A 27786-nucleotide genomic window follows, 5' to 3' on the forward strand; every position below is an offset into this window, starting at 1 on the left:
AAGAAAACTATCCTAAAATTAATTAAAATTTAGAATTTAATTAACTTTAATTTATATTTTTAAATTTTAAATAATTTATAAAAACAAAACAAAAACACATGAAAAAAAAACAAAAAATAAAAATAAAAAAATTGTTCATCTAGGTTCGTGTTCTTCGTCTCCTCCCTCCTCTTCTTTTTCTCTGCTAAAGGAGAAGAAGAAGAAGTCCTCTAACCCTAAACCTTTTTTTCTGAGCTCTAATCAGCATTGTGCCTGTTGGATCCCACAAAGACGGCGACGCCGGGCTCTTCTGCTTCCTTTCTTTTGTCAGAGCTGCTCACCATCTCCTCTAGTTGTGCGTGGTTCGAATCTATTACAGCTGCGAGAGATGAAGCCCGTCGTGTACCACTACTTGCTGCTTGCTTGAAGCTTTCCTCTGCTCCGCTACACCTTCTGAAGCGCAACAAGTCCATCGCCGTACCAAGAAGATCCCGCTCTCTACTCGACTCCGCTATCTTTTCTGACTCCGTGATTACAAATTGGTGACAGGGACGCAAATTGGGGCTATGATTTTGTTAAATATTAGCATGCTTTAGCCTTGCTCATGCCATTATTAATTGAGAAAAACCTAAAATAGTCCCTGACAATTAATTCGAAAGATAACGAGGTCCTTGAAAAAAAAAATCTAATCTGGTCCCTGCTAATTATCTCGAAAGGACAACAAGACGCTTGTGCCAAAAAAAGTCAATGTTGTTTTTTTTGCCACATAGACTAATCAGTCCCAAAAAAAAGATCAGAGACCGGATTGAATATTTTTTTTCTTGGAGACCTCGTTGTCCTTTCGAGATAATTTTCAGGGACCGGGTGGGTATTCACTCTTATTAATTGAAATTTTTTCGAACAGAACATGATTTTAATCACATGATTGTTTGAATTTTAATCACTTTTTTTTTCTCTTTGGTTCAATCTCTTTATTTTGTTTCTTTGTTCTTGTCAATATGATGTATCAATGCCTCTATTAATGGGATTTCTCTGTTTTGCCAAAATTCTATTATTGGGATAGTACAGTGACATTGTGCAAGCTCTCAGAAGGGGGGATCTTCGACTTCTTCAACATGCACTCCAAGATCATGGCTCTTGGAGGCTGCTCCACACTTATACCAACTACAACAATCTAATCCTCTCCACTAATTGCCTTGGCCTTAATTATTGGAAAAATCTAAGACAAAGGGAAATGTTTATAAGATATCAAGTCTCTAGTTCAAGTAGGACATGTTAACTAGTGAGCAAAGGTAGAGACCCCTTTGAATGTCATTTTAAGGTTTATTTATTGTTAATCCTTCAAGCTCCCTAGTCCTAATTAGTCAGGTTGCGATTTTAACCATTAACGCTCTATAGATTTTGTAAATTGTATTCAAGAATAACGAAGGGAAGATTGGTTCCTGCTCATTTATGAGAAAGTTCCATATAAAGTGATATATATAGATAATTAGATGAAATTTTACTCTTCACCATACATTATTTTATATTTTTTTAACATTATAGTCTGATTGTATTTCGATCATTTTGCACATATATATTACACGTATATATAAAAAAAACACTGTCAAATCAAATTTTATAAACAGCACTAGTAGTTAAATTTGATTTATATTATGAAAAAGAAGTTAAAAATTGGAATATGTTTAGTTTCATCTCATATTGGAATTATATATTTTGAGAACATTATACCAAATACGAGGCATATTTAATTTCATTTTAAGTAAGTTTAATTATTCTTCGTGAAATTTCATGAAATGTGAAGAAGGACAAAGGAAAGAAAATGATAAAGGAGTACTTAAATCCCCTATTTTGAGGAAATAACAAATTTAGTGAAAAAATTTGAAGAGTAAACAAAATTTCCAAAACGATTTCGTCCCAAATAAGATTCCTTTTTTTTTTTGTCTAAACATGGAAAGAAACAAAGCAAACACTACCCTATATCCGAGCGGATGATTTGTTGGAGATCAACACAAGGCTCAGACCAAATAACATGATTAGAGTTATTCTTGGCACCATATTTAGCCATCCAATCCGCAGCTCTATTTGTTTCTCGGGACACCCATTCAACGTGAACAAGTCAAGGACGAGATAAAAGCTCCTGAATCTTGTGAACCAAATCTATTACTTCAGATGAATACCCACTTGTAAGCTCATGTATGATGGGCAGAATGTCAAGGCAATCCGTTTCACATATAATATCTCTCGAACCGCAATCCCAAGCTAAAACCAGCCCCCTCCAAGCAGCAAATAATTCACATCTAATGATAGACCAAGGGGAAATGCTTCAAGAGCAGCCCGAGATCCAACCTCCCTTAGAATCTCTAATAATACACCCAAATCCCGCTAAATTTGAATCCATATACAAGCTTACATCGCAATTAACTTTAAAACTATTGCCTACCGGTGGTTCCCAACACAGGCAATTTCGGAGAGACCTAAAGGCATTGTTTCGATTCCTATAAACCTGTAAGTCCTTGGCGGTAATTCTGGCCAAGGCAACAACCTTGTGGTCTGTCCAAGGGTTGTCAGTATTGAATATGTCATTGCACCTATGTCTCCATACCCACCAAAGTCCTGTACCAAAGGATGCCTCATTGTTAGCCAACGCCTTCTGAAACCACTCTTCAAGAGCAGTACCAGCCGTCGAGTCCAGGATACTAGGATCCAACATATGCCAAATTGCCTTTGATCGTTCACAATCTCTAAGGCAATGCTCCATAGTCTCTTGCGCCTTGTTACATCTCTTACACATATCTGAAGAAGCTAGATGCCGCTTGAATCGAAAGGTCTCAGTTGGTAGAGTATCATGTAAGCCAAGCCACATAGTAAATTTGAACTTCTCCGGAATGTTTGTATTCCACAACCAGTTCCAATTACTATTGGCATTCCAATTTAATGTTTTCTTTAATAACCATCTATAACCCTCCCTTGCACTATACTTTTTTGTTGCTGCAGGCCACCACTCCCACTGTGGCTCCAAATCAGTCGAACTAGGATATCTCAGACTACAAATAAACTTCTTAATCTCATGCGGAATAGGCGTAGTAAGACTATCAACCTCCCAAGACACCCCTTTTCACAAGTCAGCCACCATGAAATCTGATTCAGAAATATGTACATAAGGAACAAGGTTGCAAAGCTTACCAAAAGGAGTCCACTCATCATACCAAACTGATTTGTGGACATCTCCAATATTCCAATGAAGCCCTTCCTTGAGATGCTCATAAGCACTAACAATGTTCTTCTAGGTAGCCGATGAAGAATTTCTACTGTTTTCGTTCATACCAGATTGATTCCTGAGATATTTATGCTTCAGAACCTGCACCCAAAACTTCTCACTATTATTTAGACAATCCCATACCAACTTTCCCAAAAGCGCCATGTTAGCACAAGAAGTATCCCTAATACCCAATCCTCCTACCCTTTTAGGAGTTATGGCGACCTCCCAGCTGACCAGAGGCAGCCCTTTGCCGATCGCTTGACCTTTCCACAAGAATTGTCTCATCAAGAAATCAATTTTATTACATGCATACTTTGGGAGAAGAGAAATTTGCATTTCATAAACCGGGATGGAGACCATAACCGATTTAACAAGACAAAGCCTCCCTACCTTATTCAGCAGGCGTCCTTTCCAACTGAAGAGCTTCCTCGAAATTTTTTCAATAACCTCCTGAACCGTCTTCCTAGAAGCTCTAGCATGACCGATGTTAATTTCCAGGTATTTACCCAAATCATTGCAGAACCGGATGTTAGAGACCCCCTGAGAGAACCTCTTTTCTCCTCTCCGACACCCTCTTGGAACACTGGGCCTTTGACTTATGAAGATTTACCTTCAAACCTGACACTCTAGAAAACAAGTCCAGGCAATGCATAACCTCTATTACTTGAGCTTTCGATGCCTTACAGAAAAGCAAAAGATCAACTGCAAACATCAAATGAGAGAGTTGTGGTTCGTTCCTAGAACCGCTACTGGGTTCCACAAACCTTGGGAAACTCTATGAGAGATAAAGCAGGCAAGCATTTCCATACAAAGTACAAATAGATAAGGAGACATGGGATCTCCTTGCCTCAACCCTCTCTTTGGATTGAAATTTTGGAGCCTGTTCCCATTCCACAAAACTGCCAACGAAGAGGAAGTCACACAATTCAATATAAGATTAATAGTAGCCTTTGGAAACCCAAGCCGGACCAAAGTAGCTTCCAAAAAAACCCCAGTCTACCCTGTAATAAGCTTTTTCCAAATCAATCTTGAACGCTATGGTCCCTTTTCGAGACTTGGTGTTCCCCATGAAGTGCATAATCTCCTGAGCAGTGATAATATTCTCTGTGGTTTCTCTTCCTGGAATGAACCCTCCTTGCAAAGGACCAATGATCTCTGACAGGAAAGGTCTGAACCTGTTAACTAGAACCTTTGTGACAATTTTATAAATTACATTACATAAGCTAATAGGCCGAAACTCCCGTAAGGAAGAGGGAACTTCCACTTTAGGAATTAGAACAACGAGAGTATCAAAAATTGTCGCATTCATTGGCTCACCCTCAAAGGCTCGCTTGACCAGTCCACACACATCGTTGCTAAGAGAGTCCCAGCACTCTTTATAGAAAATTGCTTGAAATCTATCTGGCCTTGGGGCTTTAAATGAACTCATGGTCATCACAGCTCTTTTAACCTCTTCAAACGTCACTAGTTCCACTAACTTTTGACAAGTCTCAGTACTAAGAGACGGGCAAGGAAAAGGCCCCATGGCGTCCAGGTCAATATCCTCCCTTGTAGAAAAGAGTTTTTGAAAGAAAGAATTTGCCGCCATTTCTAGAGTCATAGTGTGTGTTTGGATTATAGTTTGCAAACGGGAGTTTGCATAGAATTGATTTTGCAAACTTGATTTTGATGAAAAGTAAGTTTGTGTTAACGTGATTTATGTTTGGCAATCTTTATGTCAAAATGGATTATAGTAAAATAAATGTTGTTTGGATTATACTACTCAAAATCACTTTTAGATGAAAAATTACTAAAAGAGACATCAATTAAAATAATTTTGAATATTATTCTATTATTTTACTTTAGATATTTGAATAAATCTTTTTAATTTATTTTATAATAATGTTAGTATTTACTTACTAAATTAAAGTAACATATAAAAATTGACAATATAAGACTTTTTTAGCATCCAACATTCATAATTTTATTAATACTTATGAATAATTTTTTATTTAATTTGTCTTTTTTAATGGGATCTATTAATCTATATTATAAAAAAGTTACAATAAAATATAATATATGAGAATTATAATTATAAATTTTACATCGTCGAATAAAAAATAAAAAACATAAAAATCAAAATATGAAAGAAAGAACTAAAAATAATAAAAAAAATTAAAATCTTTACCTTGGCAGTGATGAAAATAAATCTGAAAAACAAATTTGTAACCAAGAACATATAGAGAAGAACATTCATAAAGTGTGAAATAAATTTTTATAGAATAAATGAAGGGTACAGTTGGTAGATATGGAACAAATTTTTTATCTAATTTCTCCAACGATAATTAACTTTCCCAACGTGAACGCAGAAGCTTGAATTTTTAGCTTCACGTGAACGTACGTTCAGAGGTGAAAGCACTTCTGGGTTAGGGGGTCCAAAAAGTTGCCAAACATGACAATGAAACGTTCAAGACGCTCAAACGTGCTTTTCTATTCCTCAACGTGAACCCCAAACACACCCATAGTCTCCGTGGCCCAAGACCTATCCTCCAAAAATAACCCATGAATTTTGTTCCTCTTTCTCCTGATAACTGTCTGCAGATGAAAAAAATTTGTATTTCTGTCTCCACATCTCACCCATTGTTCTCTAGATTTTTGATACCACAACAGCTCTTCTTGAAGAAGGACAGCGTTAAGTTCTTGATGCAAAACTTGCTCTTTGATCCTAAGTTGTTGATCCTCCCGACTCTCCAGAGTAATCTGAATAAGATTCCTTTTAATTCTTAAATCAATTCCGCTATATAATCAATAAGGATTTTACCAATTTCTGCTAACTCTTGCCTATGGCTGTGTTTAATGAAAATATTTTTCTAGATGTGTCTAATGAAAATATTTTTTTTATGGCCGTTTCTAATGGAAGTGTCTTTGTTGATATGTTTTCTGAATGTCTCTTTATATATGTGTCTTTTAGTGGAGGAGTCTTTAATATTAATTATTGTTGACAATAAATTTGTAAATAGTATATTGGTACCCTATAGTTTTCCTTCTTAAATAAAAGTCATGCATTTTCATGTTACAAAATCCCTTGTAGGAACCAAAACTTGGAGTGTCATCAAATTTAAAATTTCATTACTAAGACTACAGAGCAACTATAGAATTATTACATGTAATGTAACCAAATTAAAAGTCTCAAATAAAATAAAACCATAACTATCGAAATTAAGATAGGTCAAATGAAATCCTCATGCAAAATTTCTTCTTATCTTTGATTTCCAGTTTTCTTGAATCCAAATGCATGGTCTCTAATATAACAAGTCCCTTCTATCTTTAATTCCGAGTTATCTTGTTCTCAACCAAGACTAGGAAACTATTCACTTTTTCTTAGCTTGTTAACATTGTTGGATTTCAAGCAGAAAACCATTATAAATACATACTCATTATAGCTATTGTTACTGTTTTCCGATTTTCTGGTAGAATCAAGTCAAGAAAGCATTAGATGTGTGTTTGTAATAAAAACTTTTGTTTGAAGGGAGTTCTATATGATTGTGCAGTCCAAGTGGCAATGATCCTGAAGAGTCAAGGATACCACCTCCAAGAAATTGATTCATCTGCAAGCATATGTTTAAATTACACATGATACTTTCAAGTTTAATAGAGTAGCAAATAAATAAGTACTTCTTTATCTGATAGAAAAATGCCAGACTCACTTTCAAGTTCTATAATGCTGATTAAAAGAACCAATGCACCAACATAAAAGAAGTCAGAGATATACTCAAGAGGTTGCTAGGTATTATAAATAAAATTCATTACAACTGGCAGATCATGGAGCTACTGCTTATCAATTTTGGCAAGAAAACTAAGTGGAACTATCTTGAATCAGAAAGATAGAAAGCAATAAACTATAGAATAAAAAGAATTAAGTTTTGTGATTTGTTATTGATCATAAAAGAAGAAATCAGAATCATAGCTTTCTCTCTACAATGAGTTACACTATACATCAAGTGGCCTCTCTATTATATACTCTTCACAAAAATCTATGGTCCTATCTTATAGTGTTAAAACTCACAATAAAGGCACGGATAAAAAGAAAGAAAGAAAGCACATGCAGGAACAGAGAATGAGACTTAAATAATTAAGTCTAAGTCGGTTAACATCAAATGGAAAAATTTCAAGCATAGGGACCCTAGTTTGTTCAAAGGAATTAGATTAGCATATTAAGTATTTTTTGGTCTACTCTATATAGCTAGATAGTGACATAAAATCTTACTTGAGTTCTTATATTCTGTGCAATCTGTACAAGGAGTATAATCACTTCCAAGATAACTTGTAAATAACTAGGAACTTGGCTTTTTTGTCTGAGAGTTAGTTCTACGGTAATAAAAACTTATAAACTAATTGAAATCACTTAGCACAAATGAATGAACCTTCGTAAAAATAACTAAAAAATAAATGTGAAATTCGGACAGAGGATTGAATCTGGACAGAGGATTTGGGTTGAAATTCAGACGAGCGTTGAAATTCGGGGGGAATTTGATTTTGAAACTAACAGAAACTAAGGCTCTTCGAAAAAAAAAACAAAAATTAAGGAAAACACAGAGAATTGGAAAAGAGAGTGAAAGCATACTTTCTCTTCTTCCTCTAAACTACCTTCTTTTCACCAATGGCATGCCTCTTGTGCAAAGAATTCCTAGAAATACCTTAAACCCAAGCGACGAGCCACTTGGTGACGGCGAGGACCCGAAACCAGAAGACAAGACGACGAGCCACGACGACCTGACGAGTTGCTTCTGTTGCCGGCGACAAGGAGCCCAAGAAAGGCCGCAAGACGTTGAGACCCCGGCGACCCCGGCAACGAGGCGAGACGAATGACGAGACGCCAGCAAGTGTGACTGAGACGAGACTCGAGTGAGACTGAGAGAAACTCTAGTGGGCTAGTGGTAGTGGAAGTGAGAGAGGAGAGAGAGTTTGAGTCTGAGAATTGAGAGTAAGAGACGTTTGAAAGAGGTGAGAAAATCCAGTCAAGACGAAGAACACTTTTTTTTTTTAGTTTTTTAGATATATTTTTTGGTATGAATGAGTATAAGAGATTAGAGTTTATGGAGAGTATTAATGAAATTGGAAAAAATTTCTTTTAGTATAGATGAATAATCAGATGAGCTTTTGTATAATTTTTAAATTATTTAAGATTTTAAACTATAAGATTAAAGTTAGTTGAATGTTAAAATTTAATTAATTTAAAAAATAATTTGTATTCAACATAAGAAGAAGAATATTAAAGTATTTTTGACTTTTTGTATACAACAACAACAACAAAGTCTTGTCCCACTAAGTGGGGTCGGCTACATGAATCAAACGACGCCATTGTGCTCTGTCATGTATCATGTCTACAGAGAGACTGTTTACATGTAGATCTCATTTGACCACCTCATGGATGGTCTTTTTAGGTCTTCCTCTGCCTTTCGCCCTTTGTCCATCTTCCATCTCATCCACCCTCCTGACTGGATGTTCTATCGGTCTTCTTCTCATATGTCCAAACCACTTGAGACGCGATTCAACTATCTTTTCCACAATGGGTGCTACTCCAACTCTCTCCCTTATATCTTCATTCCTTATTTTATCCAATCGCGTATGACCACTCATCCATCTCAACATCTTCATCTCTGCCACACTCAGCTTATGTTCGTGTTCCCCTTTAGCCGCCCAACACTCCGTACCATACAGCATAGCCGGTCTTATAGCGGTGCGATAGAATTTACCTTTAAGTTTTAAAGGTACTTTTTTGTCGCATATAAAATTAGATGCACTCCGCCATTTTGACCAACCTGCTTGGATCCTATAATTTACATCCTGTTCAATCTCTCCATTATCCTGTATGATGCACCCAAGATACTTAAAACTTTTAACTTTTTGTAGGATGTTTTCTCCAATCTTCACCTATATATTGGGGTTTTCCCTTCTCAGACTGAACTTACACTCCATATATTCCGTCTTGCTACGGCTTATGCGCAGACCATACACTTCTAGAGCTTCTCTCCATAACTCCAACTTCTTATTTAGGTCTTCCCTTGACTCTCCCATAAGGACGATATCATCGGCAAAAAGCATGCACCATGGCACAGGCTCTTGGATGTGCTTTGTGAGTACTTCTAAGACTAATGTGAAAAGGTATGGACTTAAGGATGATCCCTGGTGTAATCCTATACCAATAAGGAATTCCTCTGTCACAACACCTTGAGTCTTCACACTAGTTGTGGCCCCATTATACATGTCTTTAATTGCCCGAATATATGCGATCCTTACTCTCCTCTTTTCTAAAACCTTCCATAAGACCTCCCTTGGTACCCTATCATACGCTTTTTCTAAATCAATAAACACCATATGTAGATCCCTTTTATTACTATGATACCTTTCCATCATCCTTCTTAATAGGTATATCGCTTCAGTGGTAGATCTGTCTGGCATAAATCCAAATTAGTTCTCTGTTACTTGTGTCTCTTTTCTCAACCTCCGTTCTATCACCCTTTCCCATAACTTCATAGTATGACTCATAAGCTTAATCCCTCTATAGTTTCCGCAACTCTGTATATCCCCCTTATTCTTGTAGATAGGTACCAAGGTGCTCTTTCTCCACTCATCAGGCATCTTCTTTGACCTTAAAATCTCATTAAAAAGCTTGGTTAACCAGTTGATGCCTTTTTCTCCAAGACCCTTCCAAACCTCAATCGGGATATTATCAGGTCCTACTGCCCTGCCATTTTTCATCTGCTTTAGAGCCTCTTTTACCTCGAAGTCTCGAATCCTTTGATAGTAGTCAAAGTTTTGGTCTTCTTCCCTTGTGCATAATCGACCAAGGCTCGGAAGAGTCTTCTGTCCCTCATTAAATAACTCGTAGAAGTAGTTCTTCCACCTTTCATTAATCTTTTCCTCTTGAACCAACATCTCTCCATCCTTATCCTTTATGCACTTAACCTGATCCAAATCTCTCGTTCTTCTTTCCCGACTCTTTGCGATTCTATATATACCTTTTTCTCCTTCTTTCATACCCAAAGACTGGTAGAGACCCTCATATGCTCTTGTTCTTGCTTCACTTACAACCACTTTTGTCTATTTCTTAGCCTCCTTATATTTTTTCCAGTTATCTGCATTGCGACATAAAGACCACTCTTTAAAGCATTCCCATTTTATCTTTATCTTTTCTTGTATACTCGCATTCCACCACCAGGACTCCTTGTCTCTTGGTCCTATTCCTTTAGATTCACCAAAACTTTCTTTTGCTATTCTTCTAATAACTTCTGCCATCTCCCTCCATATCTCTTCCGCGCTTCCATTCCCATCCCACTTTGCCTCTTCTCCTACCTGTCTTAGGAAGCTTTTTTGTTCCTCACCTTTCATCTGCCACCACCTCATTCTTGGGTTCTTCGTATGATGTCTTTTCCTCAACTTTTGCTCAACGCGAAAATCCATGACGAGCACCCTATGTTGTGTTGTCAAACTCTCTCCCGGGATAATTTTACAGTTAATGCAAAATTTCCGGTCGACTCTCCTCAACAAGAAGAAGTCGATTTGAGAGCTTGTCATGCCACTCTTATAGGTTATAAGATGCTCGTCTCTCTTTTTAAAACATGTATTTGCGATGAGAAGATCAAAGGTTGAGGAAAAGTCCAAAATAGTTTTACCCTCGGTATTGATCACCCCGAAACCATGGCCTCCGTGAGTACTCCCATATCCAGTCACTTCTCTCCCAACATGGCCATTTAAATCTCCTCCTAAGAAAATCTTATCTCCCAAAGGTATGCCTTGAACCAAACTTTCTAGATCCTCCCAAAACCTTATCTTGTGTTGTTCGTCCGAACCCACTTGCGGTGCATAGGCGCTAATCACATGGAAAGCACCTCCCTCTACCACAAGTTTGATAGAGATGATCCGATCTCCCCCCCTCTTGACATCCACTACGTCCTTCTTCCACTGCTTATCCACAATTATTCCAACCCCATTCCTATTCTTCACCTTTCCTGTATTCCAAAGTTTGAAACCAGAAGTATCCAACTCCCTAGCCTTTGCACCAACCCATTTCGTTTCTTGTAGGCACATAATGTTAATCTTCCTCCTTGTCATGGTGTCCACCACCTCCATAGACTTTCCTGTTAGAGTGCCTATGTTCCATGTCCCAAATCCCAACCTTCTGTCACTTCGACCTTTACCTTTTACTTTGTGAACTAGCTTATTTACCCTCGTCCGTTCACGAAAACGCGAGAACCCTTGCTCATTTAACACTACATCTGGGCACCGATGCAGCGGCTCTTGCTTTGACACCGTACTCGAGCCATACGGCGCGTTGCTTCCGGACAACGACCTAGCTTTAGCGCAATAATGTCTTTGATTCATGTCATGGGGTTCGGCTATATTTTTATGTTGGTTGCCGAAGATCTAACACAACCCTCCTCCTTTATCCGAGTTTAGAACTGGCTATGTACCACAAGTGTAACATAGACGAAGTTTTTGACTTTTTGTATAATTATAAAAAATTTTTTTTTTATTAAATTATAAAGATATTTTAATAAAAATAATATTACAATATATATTTAAAAAATAAAAATTAAACGTTAATATGAAAATTATAATCCGTATTTTAATTTATCTACATTTTAATTATCGTATCGATACATATAAATTTATTATACCGAAACAAACACCAAAATTTTATAAGCACCAAACAAATTCCGAGTTAGGATGCTAGATATCTTTGTATGCCTAAAAGGGGAAAAGAACAATGCAATTTCTTCCCATTATATTGTCTTATTTATGCTGGCAGTGCGCTTGGATCTAGCTAGTGAGTCCTCCACTTCTCCTTTCAAGTAGGACTGAACCCGGATTGGATCGAATCGAATATAGCTAAAATTTCAATTTGTTTCGCACTAAAATTATCAGATTGGATCCTATATTCGCAGTTTTTAAGTTTGAATCTGATTCGATCCGATCCGCAATCAGATCGGATATATCCTTAAAACACAAATATATTTTAAAAAATTTAATTTTATTAAAAAAATATCAATAAAATTTATTTTTCCTATTCTTTTAAATATGTTTACTTTTAAAATAATATTAAACATATTTTTTTTAAATAATAAATTAAAATAATACAACGGATCCGATCCGATAGCTTCGCGAATCGGATCTATATCCGCAATTTTCTCGGGTCGAATTCGGATAAATACCGCGAATATGCGGATCGGATCCGATCCATGAATACCCCTACTTCGAGGTCAACAAACTGGATAAGAAAATTGAAAAGAAACCCTACTAAAAAACAAGTTAAACCCTCCATTCAAGACACACCAATCTTAGTTAGAATGGTTAATTATTTCTTAATCCAATAGAAATGAAAACGAGGTTGGTGTTTGTAATGGTAATTGTTCTGGCAAAGATAGTAGCCGCAGCTACGCAAGCCCTTCCTGGTTGCACTGAAACATGTGGGGATGTTTTAATTCCATACCCGCCGTTTGGCATAGGAGTTCCATCAATCACCAGTAAAAGCTGTTTCTTGAAACAAAGCTTGGAACTTGTCTGCAAAGACTCAACTTTATATCTCAGAGGCGTTGACCTCAAAATATGGAAGATCTCCCTCAAAAGTCAACTGGGCATGCCTGCTTTGATTTCCAAGGTAGGTAGAGAAGATCACAACCAAGATAATAACAGAGTAAGAAAGCAAGGCAACGAAGCCAGACTTCCTATAGGGACGGCTTTCGTGACTTCTAAGGAAGAAAACAGCTTCGTAAGTGTAGGGTGTGACACTTACGGGTTCATCAATAATATTATTCATGGCAGCATAGAGAACACAACAGGGTGCTTGACAAGGTGCAATAACATGGCTGATATTCAAAACGATGAGAGTTGCACGGGGATAGGGTGCTGTAAGGTGGATATTCCTCTTGCCATGAAGAACAATAATATCAGCATAGAGGCGAATAGCTTCTCCAATTTCAACACATCGTGGGGATTCAACAACTGCAGCTACTCCTTTATGGCAAAAAAGGGTGGCTACGAATTTTCGGTGAGTCATTTGATGAAGGGGGCATCGTTGGAGAGGGTTCCCATGGTTATTGATTGGAGCGTTGGAGAACTGGGTCGTGAAGTTTCCCGCCAAAACATCTATCGGCATATATGCAGGGGTAATAGCAGTTGCTAGGATTCCAACAATGGATTTGGTTACCGATGGAGATGTAATAAAGGCTTCGAGGGAAATCCATACGATCTGGAAGGTTGCCGAGGTACTATTGTGTTTTTAATTAAATTTTAGACAAGCATATTGCATGTATACTGAAAGAAAAAGTATAACCCATACTGAAAAAAATGAGTTGTAATGTTTAGACATGTTACGTATAAATGTGTTGGTCATATTAGCATGACTATGTAATTATGTTTAGAGATAAAGTTTATGTTGAAGTTTTCATCTTTATTTGGTTTTGTTAGACATAAAAATTAGGCAAATTCTATGGTGCCTATAACTTTGGTGTCGAAATTATTGAACTTACCTTGTATGGTAAGTTTTAAATATTAAAAAATTATTTATTTTTATATTTTTTAATTTAAATATTAATTTTTATCTTCTTTTAGTAACTTAGGCAAATATAGATAGACACCATAGAATGCACCTAAAAATTAATATTAACATGTAAAAAATGAGAGTTGCAATATTAATTCTGGTGCACCACCCTTGCAGATAACACCCATAATTGCATCAGTGAACATCATTGCCGTGAAACTGAAGGGTCGTTCGAGTGCTTTTGTCCTGCTGGGGAATCTGGAGATGGAAAAAGGGAAGGTAAAGGATGCCACCGAACCCTTGTACTTACCAAGGGTGCAATAATTGGTATGCAAAGCACAATTATTCAGTTCTGTTTTTCTTTTCCTTTTCACTTGCATGTGCTTATTACTTTTCCCATGTCTTAACCATGCATAGGTTTAGGCGTTGGACTTCTAATCCTGATTGTAGGAGCTTTTTGCATATACCTGAGGTATCTGAAAAGGAAACTAATCAACTTGAAAGACAAGTTCTTAAAAAAAATGGTGGTCCCATTTTACAACAAAAGCTTTTAAATGCTAAAATCTTCACATTAGAGCAACTTATTAAGGCCACCAACAACTTTGATGAGAGACTAATCATTGGTAAAGGACATATTAGTACGGTTTTCAAAGGAATTTTGTCCAATAATAGGGTTGTTGCTATCAAGAAGTTCAGGGAACTAGATCAGAACGTAATCGAGGAATTCATTGATTGGTTGGTTCTTCTAGAACAAATCAGGCATAGGAATGTGGTCCCCATCTTGGGTTGTTGTTTAGAGAGTGAAGTTCCTTTACTGGTTTATGAATTTTTCAATAATGGTACCGTTTTTGACCACCTACACAAGGAAGAGAAGATCAACTTATCATGGAAAACTCGTCTACAGATAGCAACAGAGGCAGCTAGAGCTCTAGATTATTTGCACTCAGGTGCCACAATACCAATTATCCACTCAAAGGTCTCAAGTGGCAATATTCTCCTTGATGACACTTATACTGCCAAATTATTGTTTGATTTTAGGAATCTAAGTTTGAGTTCGATGCATGAAATTGGACTAGATCTTTATTATTTGGACCCAGAGTATATTCACACGGGCCAACTTACTGAGAAAAGTGATGTGTATGGTTTTGGTGTCGTTCTCGCCGAACTGATAATAGGGGAGAAAACAATTCATGTTGAGAAACCAGATGGAGGATTTCCCTTTCTTGCTAAGCAGTTCATCTTAACCTTGGAAAAGAATTGCTGGCTTGATATTCTTGAAACTGGGATTGTGAATAAAGAAAATGAAGACGAATTCATCCAAGTTGCTCTACTTGCAGCAAAGTGTTTGAGACTTCATGCAAAAGAAAGGCCTAGCATGGGAATGGTTGCAATGGAGTTGAAGAATATAAGACAGAAGCATCAAATCAAACACAATTCAGACCTAAGTTTGACCAAGAGTCTTCGCTTGTTTGACGATCCATCTGGCACATTTGAGCATGGCAGTAGTAGCACTAGCAGTGTCCAAAACAGTGGCTACGAATCGTGTACCGATTCAATGCAAGATGGATTGTATTCAGTAATATAAATAACACTCTAGAAGATTTATCAATAAAAAATTTATTTATGGTAATGATTTAATTTGACTGGAATAATGGATACATATAAATTCGGTGTATAATACTAGCTAAAAGAAGAAAAAATGGTTATGAAAATGGTTACTGTACAAGTGATCCTGGTATGGAGCACCAAAAACACTATCTGATATGTACGTATTTTGAATTTTTTATTTCTTTTCCAGACCATATAAATGGATGAGTATTTGCGTTGACCCGCATCCTTCTTCTTTACTCTCTCAAACTCCAAACCCAGAATCCAAAACGAAAAAAGAAGATGGAGAACTACAAGGCAAAATTCATGTGCAGCTACGGCGGCAAGATTCAACGCGACACACTCGACCACACTAAGCTCTCCTACGTCGGCGGCCACACCAAGATCGTCTACGTCCACCGCACCACCATAACCTTCCCCGCAATGCTCGCCAAGCTTGCCACCCTCTGCAATGCCGCCTCCGCCTCCGCCGACGTCTCCTTCAAGTACCAGCTTCCCGGCGAGGATCTCGACTCCCTTATCTCCGTCACCGACGATGACGACCTCGAAAACATGATGATCGAGTACGATCAACTCCACAGCGCTTCCCCTAAAACTGCTCGCATGCGACTCTTCCTCTTCCCCAACCTCCCTCTTGATTCTGCTGCCGCTTCATCTGAACCCGAACCCGACCCGGCCGTAAGGCAGTTACAGCTTCCTCCTCCTCCACCTCCTCCTTCTTCTTCATTATCTTCCCGTTTGGTTGGTCCGTTGAGTACTCATGGAAAGTACGATGTGTTTATCAGTTTTAGGGGTGAGGACACGCGCACCAACTTCACCTGTCATCTTCACGAAGCTCTGTGCAGAAAGCGAATAAAGACCTTCATCGATTACGAGCTTCACAAAGGCGATGAGATCTCGCCGTCGCTCTTTCGCGCAATCGAGGATTCGTATGTGTCTGTTATCGTCTTCTCGGAGAACTATGCTGACTCCAAGTGGTGCCTTGAAGAACTCGTGAGGATATTGGAGTGTAGAAAAGAATATGGACAGGTTGTTATACCTGTGTTCTATGAGATTGATCCATCACATGTAAGGAAGCAGAATGGAAGTTACAAAGAAGCGTTTGAGAAGAAGCACATGCAAAATTCCATGCTTGATATAAACAAGATTCAAAAATGGAAGGATGCTCTGGCTGAAGCAGCTGATTTGGCTGGCTGGGATTCTCACTCCCGCTCCTATAGGTAATGATTCGTTTGCCAAATAGTAAACTATGAAATTCTTCATTATTCAGTAAATGGATTCTACTAAATTGCACTTTACCTACCTCAATTTAATGTAATGCGTATTTTAGTCTCAGGTCTGATTGATAAATTTTTAATCCATGGTGAGCAAATATAATGAGCAAAATGCCAAATGACGCCTGGAATTTGTTTCGCGCCTCAAAATGTTCTTTGAAATTTCAATTAATCTAATTTGAATTCCAAATTTTGATGGTGACAATCAAGTTTATGATAATTCCATTAAGTCTCAGTCACATGGAAGTTGGGCAAAGCAAAGATGAATCCAAAGACATCAAGAACCCACATTTGAGAATTTAAATTGGGTTAAATGAAATTTTGGGGGCTATTTTAAGGCGCGAGACAAATTTCAAGGGTCATTTGGATCTTTACTCCAAACTTAGTATAAAATTTTAAAAAAATTTATATCAAAATTGTATATTAGATTTGTTCATACCTAATGTATAGTGCAATTATTTTAGGGGGAACACATATTTAAGAAAGTTCAGGGATAGATTTGCATATATAGTTTTAAGGAATCTAAAAAGTCAAAATTGCAATCAATGCGCGCTATAATGAATAATGGTTCTTTCACTTAATTAAATTTTTATGCTCTATTTCATACTGTAGGGATGACACTGAACTCATTCAAAGGATTGTCAAAGACGTTTTGCAAAAGCTAATTTACCATTACCCACCCAATGATTTTAAAGGCCTTGTTGGTATTCAGGAAAAGTCTGCCCCTTTAGAATCATTACTAAGAGAAGCTCGATCGGTTGGTATATGGGGGATAGGTGGGATAGGCAAAACAACTATTGCGAGATATATATTTGACAAATACTCTCATGGGTTCGAAGGTTCATGCTTCTTGGAAAATATACGGGAAAGATCAGGAGATCATGTGCAAGGACTACATGATTTACGCGATCAACTTTACTCAGTGCTGTTAAATGAAAAAGTTCGCCAAAGTAGCACAGCAAAATCAACTTTTGTTGAGTGCAGGATCCGCAGACAAAGCAATTTCATAGTTCTTGATGATGTGAGTAGTTCGAAGCAGTTGAAATACCTTGTTGGGGAGCTTGAATCCTATGGTCCAGGTAGTAAGATCATCATTACAACTAGAGATAAAAGTGTGCTGCAAAACAGGAGAGTTGAGAAAATACATGAGGTGGCGGGGTTAGATTCCCCTGCATCCCTTACATTGTTCAGCTTGAATGCATTTAATGAAGACTCTCCGGAAGTGGGATATAAAGAGCTATCAAGAAAGGCAGTTAACTATTGCAAAGGTGTCCCCCTAGCCTTAGTAGTGTTGGGTTCTTTCCTTCATTCTAAAACTGAAGCTGAATGGGAAAGTGCGCTGAACAAAATCGAGAAGATTCCCAATGAAGAAATTCAAACTGTGCTAAGGTTGAGCTATGATGAGTTAGATTATGAGGAGCAACAAATATTTCTAGACATTGCGTGTTTTCTTAAGGGTGAACTAAAAGAAAACATAGTTAGTCTGTTAGACAGTTGCAGCCTCTACCCAGTTATTGGCATGAGATCCCTTCTTGATAAGGCTCTCATAACTATATCTAATGATTCTGTAGGGATGCATGACTTGATACAACAAATGGGTTGGGAGATCGTTCGTCAAGAATCTATTGAAAATCCTGAAGATCGTAGTCGACTGTGGGATCTTGATGATACTTGTGATGTTCTCAAAAACAATAAGGTAACAGACACACACATTTCCTTTTAACAAGACTCATTAATTTGATTCAATTTGCTTTTCTTTTTCTCTGTGTTTTGTCAGGGAACTGGTGCAATTCAAGGCATGAAGTTAGATACATATCAAATTCGACAAAACCTAAGCTTGAGTGTTGACACTTTCAAAAAGATGCCTAATCTAAAATATCTCAAATTCTTTATCTCCATAAGGGAGCATGGCAAATTATCTGGTCTGCAGCTTCCTGAGGAGTTGGAGTCTTTTTCTGAGAAATTAAGGCACCTTGAGTGGCATGCATATCCTTTGCCTTCTCTACCATCAAATTTTTGTCCTGAAAAGCTTGTCACTCTTCAAATGCCTAATGGTCAATTTAGAAGACTCTGGAACAAAATGCAGGTTTGTCCCTGTGTATTAACTTGCTTCGGATTTTAGCCAGAAAAAGGCACTTTCCACTAATGATTTCCCATTGATGTCTCCGTTTTCTTTGTTATAGGATCTTGTTAATCTGAAGGATGTAAACCTAGCTGGATGCCAAGAATTGGTGGAGCTCCCTGATCTGTCTAAGGCAAAAAATCTTAGAAATGTGGATCTCTTTGGCTGTAGAAGTTTAAGCAACATCCATCCATCCATTTTATCTTGCAGCACACTTGAGCGTTTGGATCTAACTGGCTGCTCAAAGCTTGAGACGCTTGAAAGCCAGACTCATTTTAAATCACTTTGGCACCTCAACGTCAGTGGCTGCAAAAGTCTAGCTAAATTTTCTGTGTCTTCAGAAGAAGTTGAAGTCTTGGATTTAATGATGGGAGTCAAAGTGTTACACCCATCCATTGGGCGTTTCAGCAAAGCAAGAATCTTACATGTCGATGGCCATCGACTTGAGAATCTTCCGAAGGAATTGTCTTGTTTGAAATCTCTCGAGACGCTTTCGCTGCATAGATGCAGCCGAGTAAGCTCCAAAGAAAACCTGCATCTCGTATTTAATGGCTTGCAATCATTGCGTGAACTGTATTTTATGGATTGCCATTACTTGTTTGAGCTCCCCGACAATATCAACCAGCTATCGTCGCTACAAAAGTTAGCTTTGGATGGAAGCTATGTGGTGAGGTTGCCGGAGACCATCAAGCATCTTTCAGCACTGGAAACATTGTCATTAAAGGGTTGCAGGAGGCTTCAATCTTTGCCAGAGCTTCCATCATCCATTATTCGTTTGGAAGCAGACAACTGCACATTGTTGCCCATAGCATCATCAAGTTTAACAAATTTTAGGCCGAAAGAAGATGGCAGAAGTGATGATTCATTTCATAATTGTGTGAATTTCCATGTACAGAAACATACTGATTCATTCCATCAATATTTAAGGGACTTAGCGCACCGATATGAGTTAAGAAGGATTAAAAGAAGAGGAGGGGGAGGACGAAGAACAATGTTTGCAGATATCAATTTCAGAATCTTCTACCAAGACCACAGAATACCAAAGTGGTTCACGTATCAAACAAAGGGAGCTTCCATAACTTTTGAACTTGATCAGCCTTATGATCTCTGTTCTAGTTTCGTTCTCTGCGTTGTTATCGCACCCTGTTGGCCTTCCCCAATCAAATATGGCCTTATTCTTCAGTATCAATGCCACCTGGAAGATAGTGACATGAACAAATATTCAACTAGTAAAATTCTTCTTGATGACGTTCCTGCAGAACGGGATTTTGATCATATTTATATGTCATTTGACCGTGGTGGCATCATAGAGGCAATTAAGGCATACAAATTAAAATACGGAAGTCAGAGCGAGTCTTACAAGGGCAACCTAAAGGTCACAATTGAATTCTATTTCTATTGTTGCACATTTCAGTGGAGTCAGGATCATGATTGGTTGATCAGAGAGTGTGCGGTTTATCCACTTGTTGCCCCTGATTCTCAGTTGAAGCAGGTGGAATTGAAATTGGAGTTGGGCATGGAAAATAAAAGGCCTAGGGGTATTCTTGAGATGGAGCATACTGAAGGTGGGGTTGGAGTTGGAAGCTCCAGTGACCGAGGACCACTCCCTTCCACAAAGAAATTCAAAGAACTATGCTAGTGGACACAGGTTTCTTTCTTCTTCTGAATTCTTATTCATGTATTAACTTTCTTTTTCTCTTTGTAACTTCTCACAACGTGATGATAACTTCTTTTGCAAAGAAAGAAAGAAAGAAAAATAATTGATTTTTACTACATTTTTGACAAATTCTGAAGATGAAATAGATTCATGAAAATAGGTTGACTATTTGTAGCTGAAAAATATATAATAATATAATAGATAATTTGGCTCATAATCTTATAGTCAAATTTTATAGTTATTCATGAAAATTTGTATGATTTTGATTTGATTTCATACATAATTTATTCTCAACAAGTTTTTTTTGGCACTATTGTTCGGACATTGTTACCTTAAATTCGATTTATCCAGTTTAAAAATTTCCAACCATAATATTTTTTTTTCTTTGTCCACGACCTAAACTCAACACCATTGAAAAGGAAATGTGTTTGCTTATTACTTAACCAATGGTGTTTGTTACTAACTAGTACATATTTGACAAGGTGGCAACAGATTAATTAATTTAATTTTTAATAACCTAAAAATATATAATTTTATTCTTAAATCATATTAATCCATTTTTTTCTTTTGATAGACTTGATTGGAATATTGGATATGATACTTTGGCTAGCCCCTGAGGAGGGGGTTGATTGGTTGAATCAGGGGTATTTAAACTTAACACAACACTAAAATAGAGCTAAGTAATGGTAGGCATTTCCTGAAATGGCTAGTTGTGCATGAGAAGAGAGATTAAATTGTGCTTAGATATATTTTTCTGAAATTATAATCTTAAAAAAACTTACCAAATCTTTTAATAAATGTGAAGAAAGATACATTTTGAGGTTTGTAAAGCACTCAATTTTGTAGCAGTTTACTACTCCTTTGGGAACTAAAGAGGTTTTTGGTCTCCTTTTAAATACTGCTTAATCTTGTAAAGAGCAGTCTAATGTTTGGATCTGAAGTTTTAAATTTTCTCTAATTTAAGTTTGGAACTAGAGAAGGTGGACTTGAATACGAATAGGGGATCAAATACAAATATGATTTATGATGAAATACTAATCCATTTAGCTGACTGCACGGTATGTTATTGTTACTGGAATTAGAGAGAAAAATTAAGAGATTAGAAGTTTAGAACAGCTTGTTAAAACTGTTACTACAGCACTATTCTAGGATAAGGTTTTAACTTCTTTTGTGAAAAAGATTCTCGAAAACCTTCCCATTTCTCATTCAACTTCTCTTGCTTAGATATTGCACTTGCATATGAGGCTTCAGAATTGTTAATTGTCAACATTAGCTCCTTGCTTTCAGTTACCCAATCCTTAGCCTCATCTGTTAGTTTCCTCCTTTTGCCATCGCATTCTTCCAAGTCCTTATTCAACTTGGTCCTTTTCATTTGGATGATTTTTCTTTGTCCAACAAGAAATCGAATTTGTTCGTCAAGATCTTCAACCTCTCTCTCAACACTTTCTGCTTGAATCTTGTATTGTTTCATTCTTTCTTTCACTAATTCTTGCTGTTTCCTAGCATCTAACATTTTCTGCACAAGTTTTTCTTTTTGTTCCAAGCGGCTAGTGTGGTCTTCAACTACTTTTTGGGTCCACGCAAAACTTTTGATCAGATCCTCAACAGAAGATGTCATGCTTTTGACAAGCTTTGTTATACTGGGAGAAACTTCTTCATCTGATGCCTCTTCTATGCATTGCAAAGAAATTTGTAACTTGTGTTGTAATTCAATGTCACCAAGAATGTTTTCAAGTGACTTTTCGAGTATGCATTCAAGATTTTGCAAAGCTTCCCTTATGGCAACATCGCTTGCAGAACAGGCTGGTTTCAGCAACGACTTCTGTCTTCCCAGCAAGATGCTCTCAAGTTCAGCAAGAGGATCTTCATCCGACTCACCTTCCACTTTAGGCTTGTCGAGACCCATTCTTTCCTTTTTTCTTTCCTGGTTTGGTTTTTCAACGGTCAGATCATTAATGTCAGGATGAACCAGGAGTTGTCTTTTTAGTAGCATTGGATTTTCTTTATAGTGATTAGATCCTTCTATGGTATTTGGTTGATCATAAAAGTTTTGAAGTGGCATGTCTTCAGGCGCATATTCTTCACTGGCTGAATCTGAATTAACAAGCAGATCCAATCCAGCATCAAAATCAATTGGCCTGCCTTCATTTCCTTTGCTTTTGACCTAGGCAGTATAATCAGATATTCAGATTGACCAAATTACAGTTGAAATATTTATATAATACTAAATTGAAAGTGTTAATGTTTTATACTTTTAGCACATCATAACTAAGATGAATGAGAAAATTTTTCAAAATAAAACAACCATTGACTTACAGCTTTTGTTGACTTTGAGTTATTTTCCTCAAGACCTTTTCTATCACCATTCTTGATTTTCTTGCAATTAGATTCCATTCTCTCTTCTACATCAGAAAAATGGTCTGTACTCCTAGGATCTATTTCAACAATCTCAGACTTCATTTCTTCTGTGGCTACAAACAAGAAACAAATGATAAGTTGAAAAAAAAAAAAAAAAAACACACACACACACACACAAAGTGATAGATTCAACACTCTGAGTAAAGACATACCTTTACTCGAGTCCTATAACATCTTTTGATAAATTCGTTGGTTTTCGTGTAAAGACTTTACTTCTTGTATTGTGTGATTGTTAAAACTTAAATATTAATGCTATTTATTTTTTTGGTTACATATGTAAATGCTATTAATTAATCATCAAAGGAATGAGCAACAACCACAGATGCCCACAGATTAGTCAGAGTTACATACCTACTTTCCTATTGCAGCAACATTGCACGCATAATTCCGTTCCTGGATTCTGCATCCGGTTTCTCTTACTGCTACTTTTCTCCTTGTGTGACCTTACTTTCTTTCTAGTTTTTGGTTTTGGGAGTGGAGGGGTTGAGGGAGGAGGAGGAGGGGGAGGGGTGACCAGATTTTTGCTGTGATCTTCGGAGGCATGTGTATATAACCATCTGGCCTTTCCAGATTCTATCTCCAATTCCTTCTCCAAGTCCTTCCTCTTGTCTAAATCCATTTCCAGTTCTGATAAAACACACTGCAATTCTGAATCACTTATGAGGTGTACACCACACTCTTGAATAGCTATAGATCCATCAACTTCCCCTGTGTCAGCTGTTACACTGAACTCAAAATAGACCTTTGGTTCATAAAATCTGAGAATGTTGTCACAATGGAATGGATCATACAATAAATAAACATGATCCGAGTTCAGCTCACTAACTGCTTTATCTTGCCATGTAGCCTTTAGGCCTCCTGCCAAATTGCATTCACACTGTATTTTTGCACCGCACTGCTTCATTCCATTGGATGGTGAGAGAACCACACAGTAGATGAAGCCCAGCAAGTTGGAACAGGTAGGAAGATGAACGGTAATGGAGGAAGAGTTTGTTATTCGAAATGTGAATTGCTCGGGGACTCTGCTTCCTGGTAAACAGGCATCCACACAGTTATAATTATAACTATGGATGGCCACATGGAATCTTCTTACCAACACATTGTGAAATGCAGCACTTAACATTGTTAAATGCAAGCTTTCCATGATAGAATACAGTGAGTTTCCATTCAGTTTCATGCTATTCTTGAATGAAATGTGTTTTGTCTTTCCCACCATCTTCATCGCAAAGCTTTTGAATTTTGATACTGTCTCCAATGAGGTGCAGTTAGGGGCATAGAATTCCTTGATGAAAGACGGAAGCTCCGGTAGGCTCAGAAGCTCCCTGCAATTCTTTAATGACAGAATCTCGAGCACTAAAAGATGTTTGATGCTTGTAGGCAAACTCCTCACACTGCTTCCATCTAGCTTTAACTCTTGTAGTTTCAATAAAGTGCCAATGTTGTCGGGAAATTCAAACAAATTAGCACAATCCTTCAGATGGAGTATCTGTAGAGATCTCAAGCCATCAAACAGCACATGCAGTTGCTGCTTGTCAATTACTAGTCCACTGTAAGAAAGCTTTAACTCCTTTAGTGATGTCAAGAAACATAACTCCTTTTGAAGTTGCTTAAGCTTCAAACCTTCTAAATTGAGCCATATAAGATTAGGTAGATTCCCAATTGATGTGTCTAGCGTCTCAATTTCTGTGTTGCTTAAATCCAAGTTCTCAATTAAATCAGATGACACTGCAAATTCCTTGAGACTTGAGCACCCACTGACACTAATATTCTTCAGAGATTTTAAATGCTTTTCACCTTTCACAGTCCCCAGATTTGTACACCTATCTAGTATCAAAGTGGCAAGTGTATCAGAGGACAAAATAGATGAATGAAGAGCACACAAACTCTCACAACCTGATAGATTCACCCATTTAAGTCTTGACGCCTTCGACAAATCCGGAAGCATTATCAAATGTTTGCAATCACTTAGGTCAATGCCCTCTAAATTATCAAGTTCCTACAACAAGACATTATAGTGGAAAGTAAGTCTTCAAATTTGAATAGACATAAGAAAAAGGAGCTTAGGTATATGTATATATCCTTACCTGTTTTCCCCTCCAAAGTTGTTCGACACGACTGTGCGGCATGCGAATTTCAACGAGCAACTTAGCATGAAAAGTTGAAGGAAGAGACTCCAAAGGATATCCATTCCACTCAAAGTACCTCAGTTTATTGGAAAATGACTTAAGAGCTCTTGGAAGGTACACATGGCCAGGACTCTGACCCAAGGGGATATAGAATCTTAGAAATCTCATGTTATTCATCTTTTTGAATGTGTCAACACTCAAATGAATATCTTTGATTAGAGATAAATCTAATATTATGCCTTCAACTGCATCAGTCCCCTGCAAAAAAAGGTGATGGAATCACATTAGCAACAGTTTCCAACTGAAAGCATGTCTAAAAGTTGTGTACATTTTCTTACCTTATTATCTTTAAGTACAGCACGAACTTCAGTATCCCTCAATCGACTTCGTCTTGCAAAGTCTCCACTACATTCTCTACGCACTATGTCAAAACCCATTTTTTGTAGCAGTTCATGCATTTCTATTGTGTTGTTATATGAAATGGTTATCAAAGCTTTATCTTCAAGAACATCTATTCCACTACTTGCTTCAAATCCACATGCATCTAGTATGCTTATGACATGATCTTTCTCTTCTCCATTGAAAAAAAATGCAATGTCCAAGAATATCTTCTTCTCTAGATCATCCAATCCATCATAGCTTACCTTCAACAAATTTACAATCGTCTCATTGGGATACTTGTTGAGTTTTCTCAAAGTACTTTCCCAAAATTTGATACTTTTCGAACGAAGATACGAACCCAAAACTTTCAAAGCTAAGGGAATGCCTCCAGCATACTTAACCGCCATTGCGGCGAGATCTTCATAACCCCTTTGAGGATGAGTTTCCTTGAAGGCTTCCAGGCTAAAAAGCTGTAGAGATTCAGATGCTTTCCATTTCTCAACCTTATATATCCAATCAACTCTTCCAGCAAGCAATTGCCTATTTCTTGTAGTTATGATGAGTCGACTATCTTCACTTAGATCTCGAAAATCTCTACACAAATGTTCCAATTGATCAAGACTATCCACATCATCTAGCACAATGAGGACCTTTTTGTTATTAAGCCTCTTCATGTCGAATGCGAGTCCTACCAAGTTAGATGTGGAAGTTTCTTCCTTTAACAGCTCGAACAGAAGCCTATCAACTGAGATTTCTTTCACCACAAAGCACACATTGTCATACTGAGGAAACAGTTTGGCAAACAACACTTTGGCAATGGTTGTCTTACCTATTCCACCCATGCCCCAAATTCCAATTATTCGAACTCTTTTCATTAACAATTCGACATTTCTGCAGATTTCTTCAGTTCCAACAAGGCCTTTTAGTTCAATAGGGTGCCTCAAGTAACGCTTTTGCAGTACATCATTAACCACGTTTGCAATCAGTTGAGAATCGTCCCTTGCAAAAATGATGGGGAAAAGAGATGTAAGGAAGTATAAACTAAATAAATTCATCACAAATATGAAAACTAAGTACAGAAACTATGAATTTATTTGGCTTTTTTTACCCTTCATAATTAACAAAGAAATAAGAGTTCATTTACCATTTCTTTCTTACCTTTTATCTAAGTTTATGTGCATTTAAATTTTGCATGACTGAAGTATACATTAATCAATAGAAATCTATCATTTCAAAGCATTTCTCTTAATATATTATAACTCTGTTATGAAGTGAGTGTTGCGTGTGCTCTAAGCCTCTAACACTTCAACAGATAGTGTTTGGTACTTATGTAAAAGTGAAACATTCACATCATGGCAAAATGTTCTTTTTAAAGAGAACTACAAAAACCAATACTGAGAAAGATTTCTTCATTGATATGGATACTGGATATCTGTCTTCTCTGAAAGATTATGGATATTTGATAAAATGGTCCAACCACAACTTAAATGTCAAACACATGTTCAAGACCATAGAGACTTTAGTTCTAATATGATCTATTTTGTCAGCGCCAAAATATTTCTGGTACCATTTTAGATGTTTACTTGAATTTATGTAACTTACTTGTGGTTCCGAGAGTCCCACCCAGAAATATTGGCAGCTTCAGTGAGAGCAGCTTTCCAATTGTCTACTTTGTGTTTGTTGGAATCACTGTATCTGCCCTCTACCCAAAGATCAAGCTCATGTTTTGCAAATGCCTTCCCATAACTCCCACTTTGTTTTCTTATATGTGATGGATCTGTTTCATAGAACACTGGAATAACAACCTGGCCAAAATCCTTTCTGCATTGGAGAATCTTGACAAGTTCTTCCAAGCACCATTTTGAAGAAGCATAGTTCTCTGAGAAAACCACAACCGATACATGCGAGTTCTCGATCGCTTTGGCGAGTGGTGGCCAAACATCTTCTCCTCTGTTGAGTTGATAATCTATGTAAGTTCTGATTGACTTTTGATCAAGAGCAGTGTAAAGATGGCTAGTGAAGTTTGTGCGTGTGTCCTCGCCTCTGAAGCTAAGAAAAACATCATATTTCTTGGTTGAGCAAGACATATCCAAATTGGTTTAGAAAGTTTAGTGCAGAAGATAATTAGAACAAGTGCAGAGTATGTGTGTGTTCATGGCCAACCTAATCACTTGGCTTAGATTGAATTATATATATATAAAGCACCTAATATGAACTTGATAATCTTTTTTCCTTTATTATTCACCTGCATCCTTTGACTTGAAAGAGTGCAATCAATATGACTAAGTCCACCGTTCAAAACGGGTCCATTGCGCTTTAATACAGAGACTTTTTAGAGTAGGGGCTCAACCGAATTTATCTGAGGTGTTTACTTTTCTGTGAAGTTATGAGATATTCAGATGTTACAAAAAAAATTTTAAAAGATATTATCGATAAA

General features: G+C 37.2%; 4 protein-coding genes and 1 long non-coding RNA gene across 7 annotated transcripts; 3 read left to right on the top strand and 2 right to left on the bottom strand.

The window, feature by feature from the left end:
- On the bottom strand, window positions 2099–3403 carry LOC107614924. The gene is made up of 3 exons (XM_016317048.1): window positions 3307–3403; window positions 2385–3093; window positions 2099–2279 (listed from the first exon to the last, which is right to left on the bottom strand). The coding sequence occupies exons 1-3, from the start codon at window positions 3401–3403 to the stop codon at window positions 2099–2101; spliced, it is 987 nt and encodes a 328-aa protein (XP_016172534.1).
- LOC110266595 lies at window positions 8178–21507 on the top strand. The gene is made up of 3 exons (XR_002354029.1): window positions 8178–8189; window positions 12048–12050; window positions 21366–21507. It is a non-coding gene; the product is annotated as an uncharacterized LOC110266595 (long non-coding RNA).
- LOC107616546 (putative wall-associated receptor kinase-like 16) lies at window positions 13357–15401 on the top strand. The gene is made up of 3 exons (XM_021111473.1): window positions 13357–13488; window positions 13941–14090; window positions 14181–15401. Exons 2-3 carry the CDS (start codon window positions 14050–14052, stop codon window positions 15346–15348), a joined length of 1209 nt encoding a protein of 402 aa, XP_020967132.1. The 5' UTR covers window positions 13357–13488; window positions 13941–14049; the 3' UTR covers window positions 15349–15401.
- LOC107616538 (protein SUPPRESSOR OF npr1-1, CONSTITUTIVE 1-like) lies at window positions 15598–22096 on the top strand. 3 transcript variants are annotated; one of them, XM_021111468.1, is made up of 5 exons: window positions 15598–16591; window positions 17258–18341; window positions 18423–18731; window positions 18829–20415; window positions 21969–22096. In XM_021111468.1, the coding sequence occupies exons 1-4, from the start codon at window positions 15654–15656 to the stop codon at window positions 20404–20406; spliced, it is 3909 nt and encodes a 1302-aa protein (XP_020967127.1). In that variant the 5' UTR covers window positions 15598–15653; the 3' UTR covers window positions 20407–20415; window positions 21969–22096. The 3 variants fall into 3 exon arrangements, with proteins under 3 accessions (XP_020967127.1, XP_020967128.1, XP_016173975.1); XM_021111469.1 differs by having other exon boundaries at window positions 21950–22045; XM_016318489.2 differs by lacking the exon at window positions 21969–22096 and having other exon boundaries at window positions 18829–20553.
- On the bottom strand, window positions 21424–27606 carry LOC107616536 (TMV resistance protein N-like). Its single transcript, XM_016318487.2, has 6 exons — window positions 26952–27606; window positions 25307–26348; window positions 24927–25226; window positions 23194–24838; window positions 22741–22895; window positions 21424–22588 (listed from the first exon to the last, which is right to left on the bottom strand). The coding sequence occupies exons 1-6, from the start codon at window positions 27434–27436 to the stop codon at window positions 21557–21559; spliced, it is 4659 nt and encodes a 1552-aa protein (XP_016173973.1). The 5' UTR covers window positions 27437–27606; the 3' UTR covers window positions 21424–21556.

The sequence above is a fragment of the Arachis ipaensis genome, chromosome B09, assembly GCF_000816755.2.
Source record: "Arachis ipaensis cultivar K30076 chromosome B09, Araip1.1, whole genome shotgun sequence".
Lineage (NCBI taxonomy): Eukaryota > Viridiplantae > Streptophyta > Magnoliopsida > Fabales > Fabaceae > Arachis > Arachis ipaensis.

Coding starts and splice junctions, on each gene's coding strand:
- LOC107614924 (XM_016317048.1), bottom strand. CDS start 3,403: ATGGCGCTTTTGGGAAAGTTGGTATGGGATTGTCTAAATAATAGTGAG. Junction 3,094..3,306: donor ATATCTCAGGAATCAATCTG/GTATGAACGAAA, acceptor ACTTGTGAAAAG/GGGTGTCTTGGGAGGTTGAT. Junction 2,280..2,384: donor GTTAATTGCGATGTAAGCTT/GTATATGGATTC, acceptor GTCTATCATTAG/ATGTGAATTATTTGCTGCTT.
- LOC107616546 (XM_021111473.1), top strand. CDS start 14,050: ATGCCACCGAACCCTTGTACTTACCAAGGGTGCAATAATTG. Junction 14,091..14,180: donor TACCAAGGGTGCAATAATTG/GTATGCAAAGCA, acceptor AACCATGCATAG/GTTTAGGCGTTGGACTTCTA.
- LOC107616538 (XM_021111468.1), top strand. CDS start 15,654: ATGGAGAACTACAAGGCAAAATTCATGTGCAGCTACGGCGGCAAGATT. Junction 18,342..18,422: donor ATGTTCTCAAAAACAATAAG/GTAACAGACACA, acceptor GTGTTTTGTCAG/GGAACTGGTGCAATTCAAGG. Junction 18,732..18,828: donor GACTCTGGAACAAAATGCAG/GTTTGTCCCTGT, acceptor TCTTTGTTATAG/GATCTTGTTAATCTGAAGGA.
- LOC107616536 (XM_016318487.2), bottom strand. CDS start 27,436: ATGTCTTGCTCAACCAAGAAATATGATGTTTTTCTTAGCTTCAGAGGC. Junction 26,349..26,951: donor TGGGACTCTCGGAACCACAA/GTAAGTTACATA, acceptor CATTTTTGCAAG/GGACGATTCTCAACTGATTG. Junction 22,896..23,193: donor TTGCTGCAATAGGAAAGTAG/GTATGTAACTCT, acceptor TCTTGTTTGTAG/CCACAGAAGAAATGAAGTCT.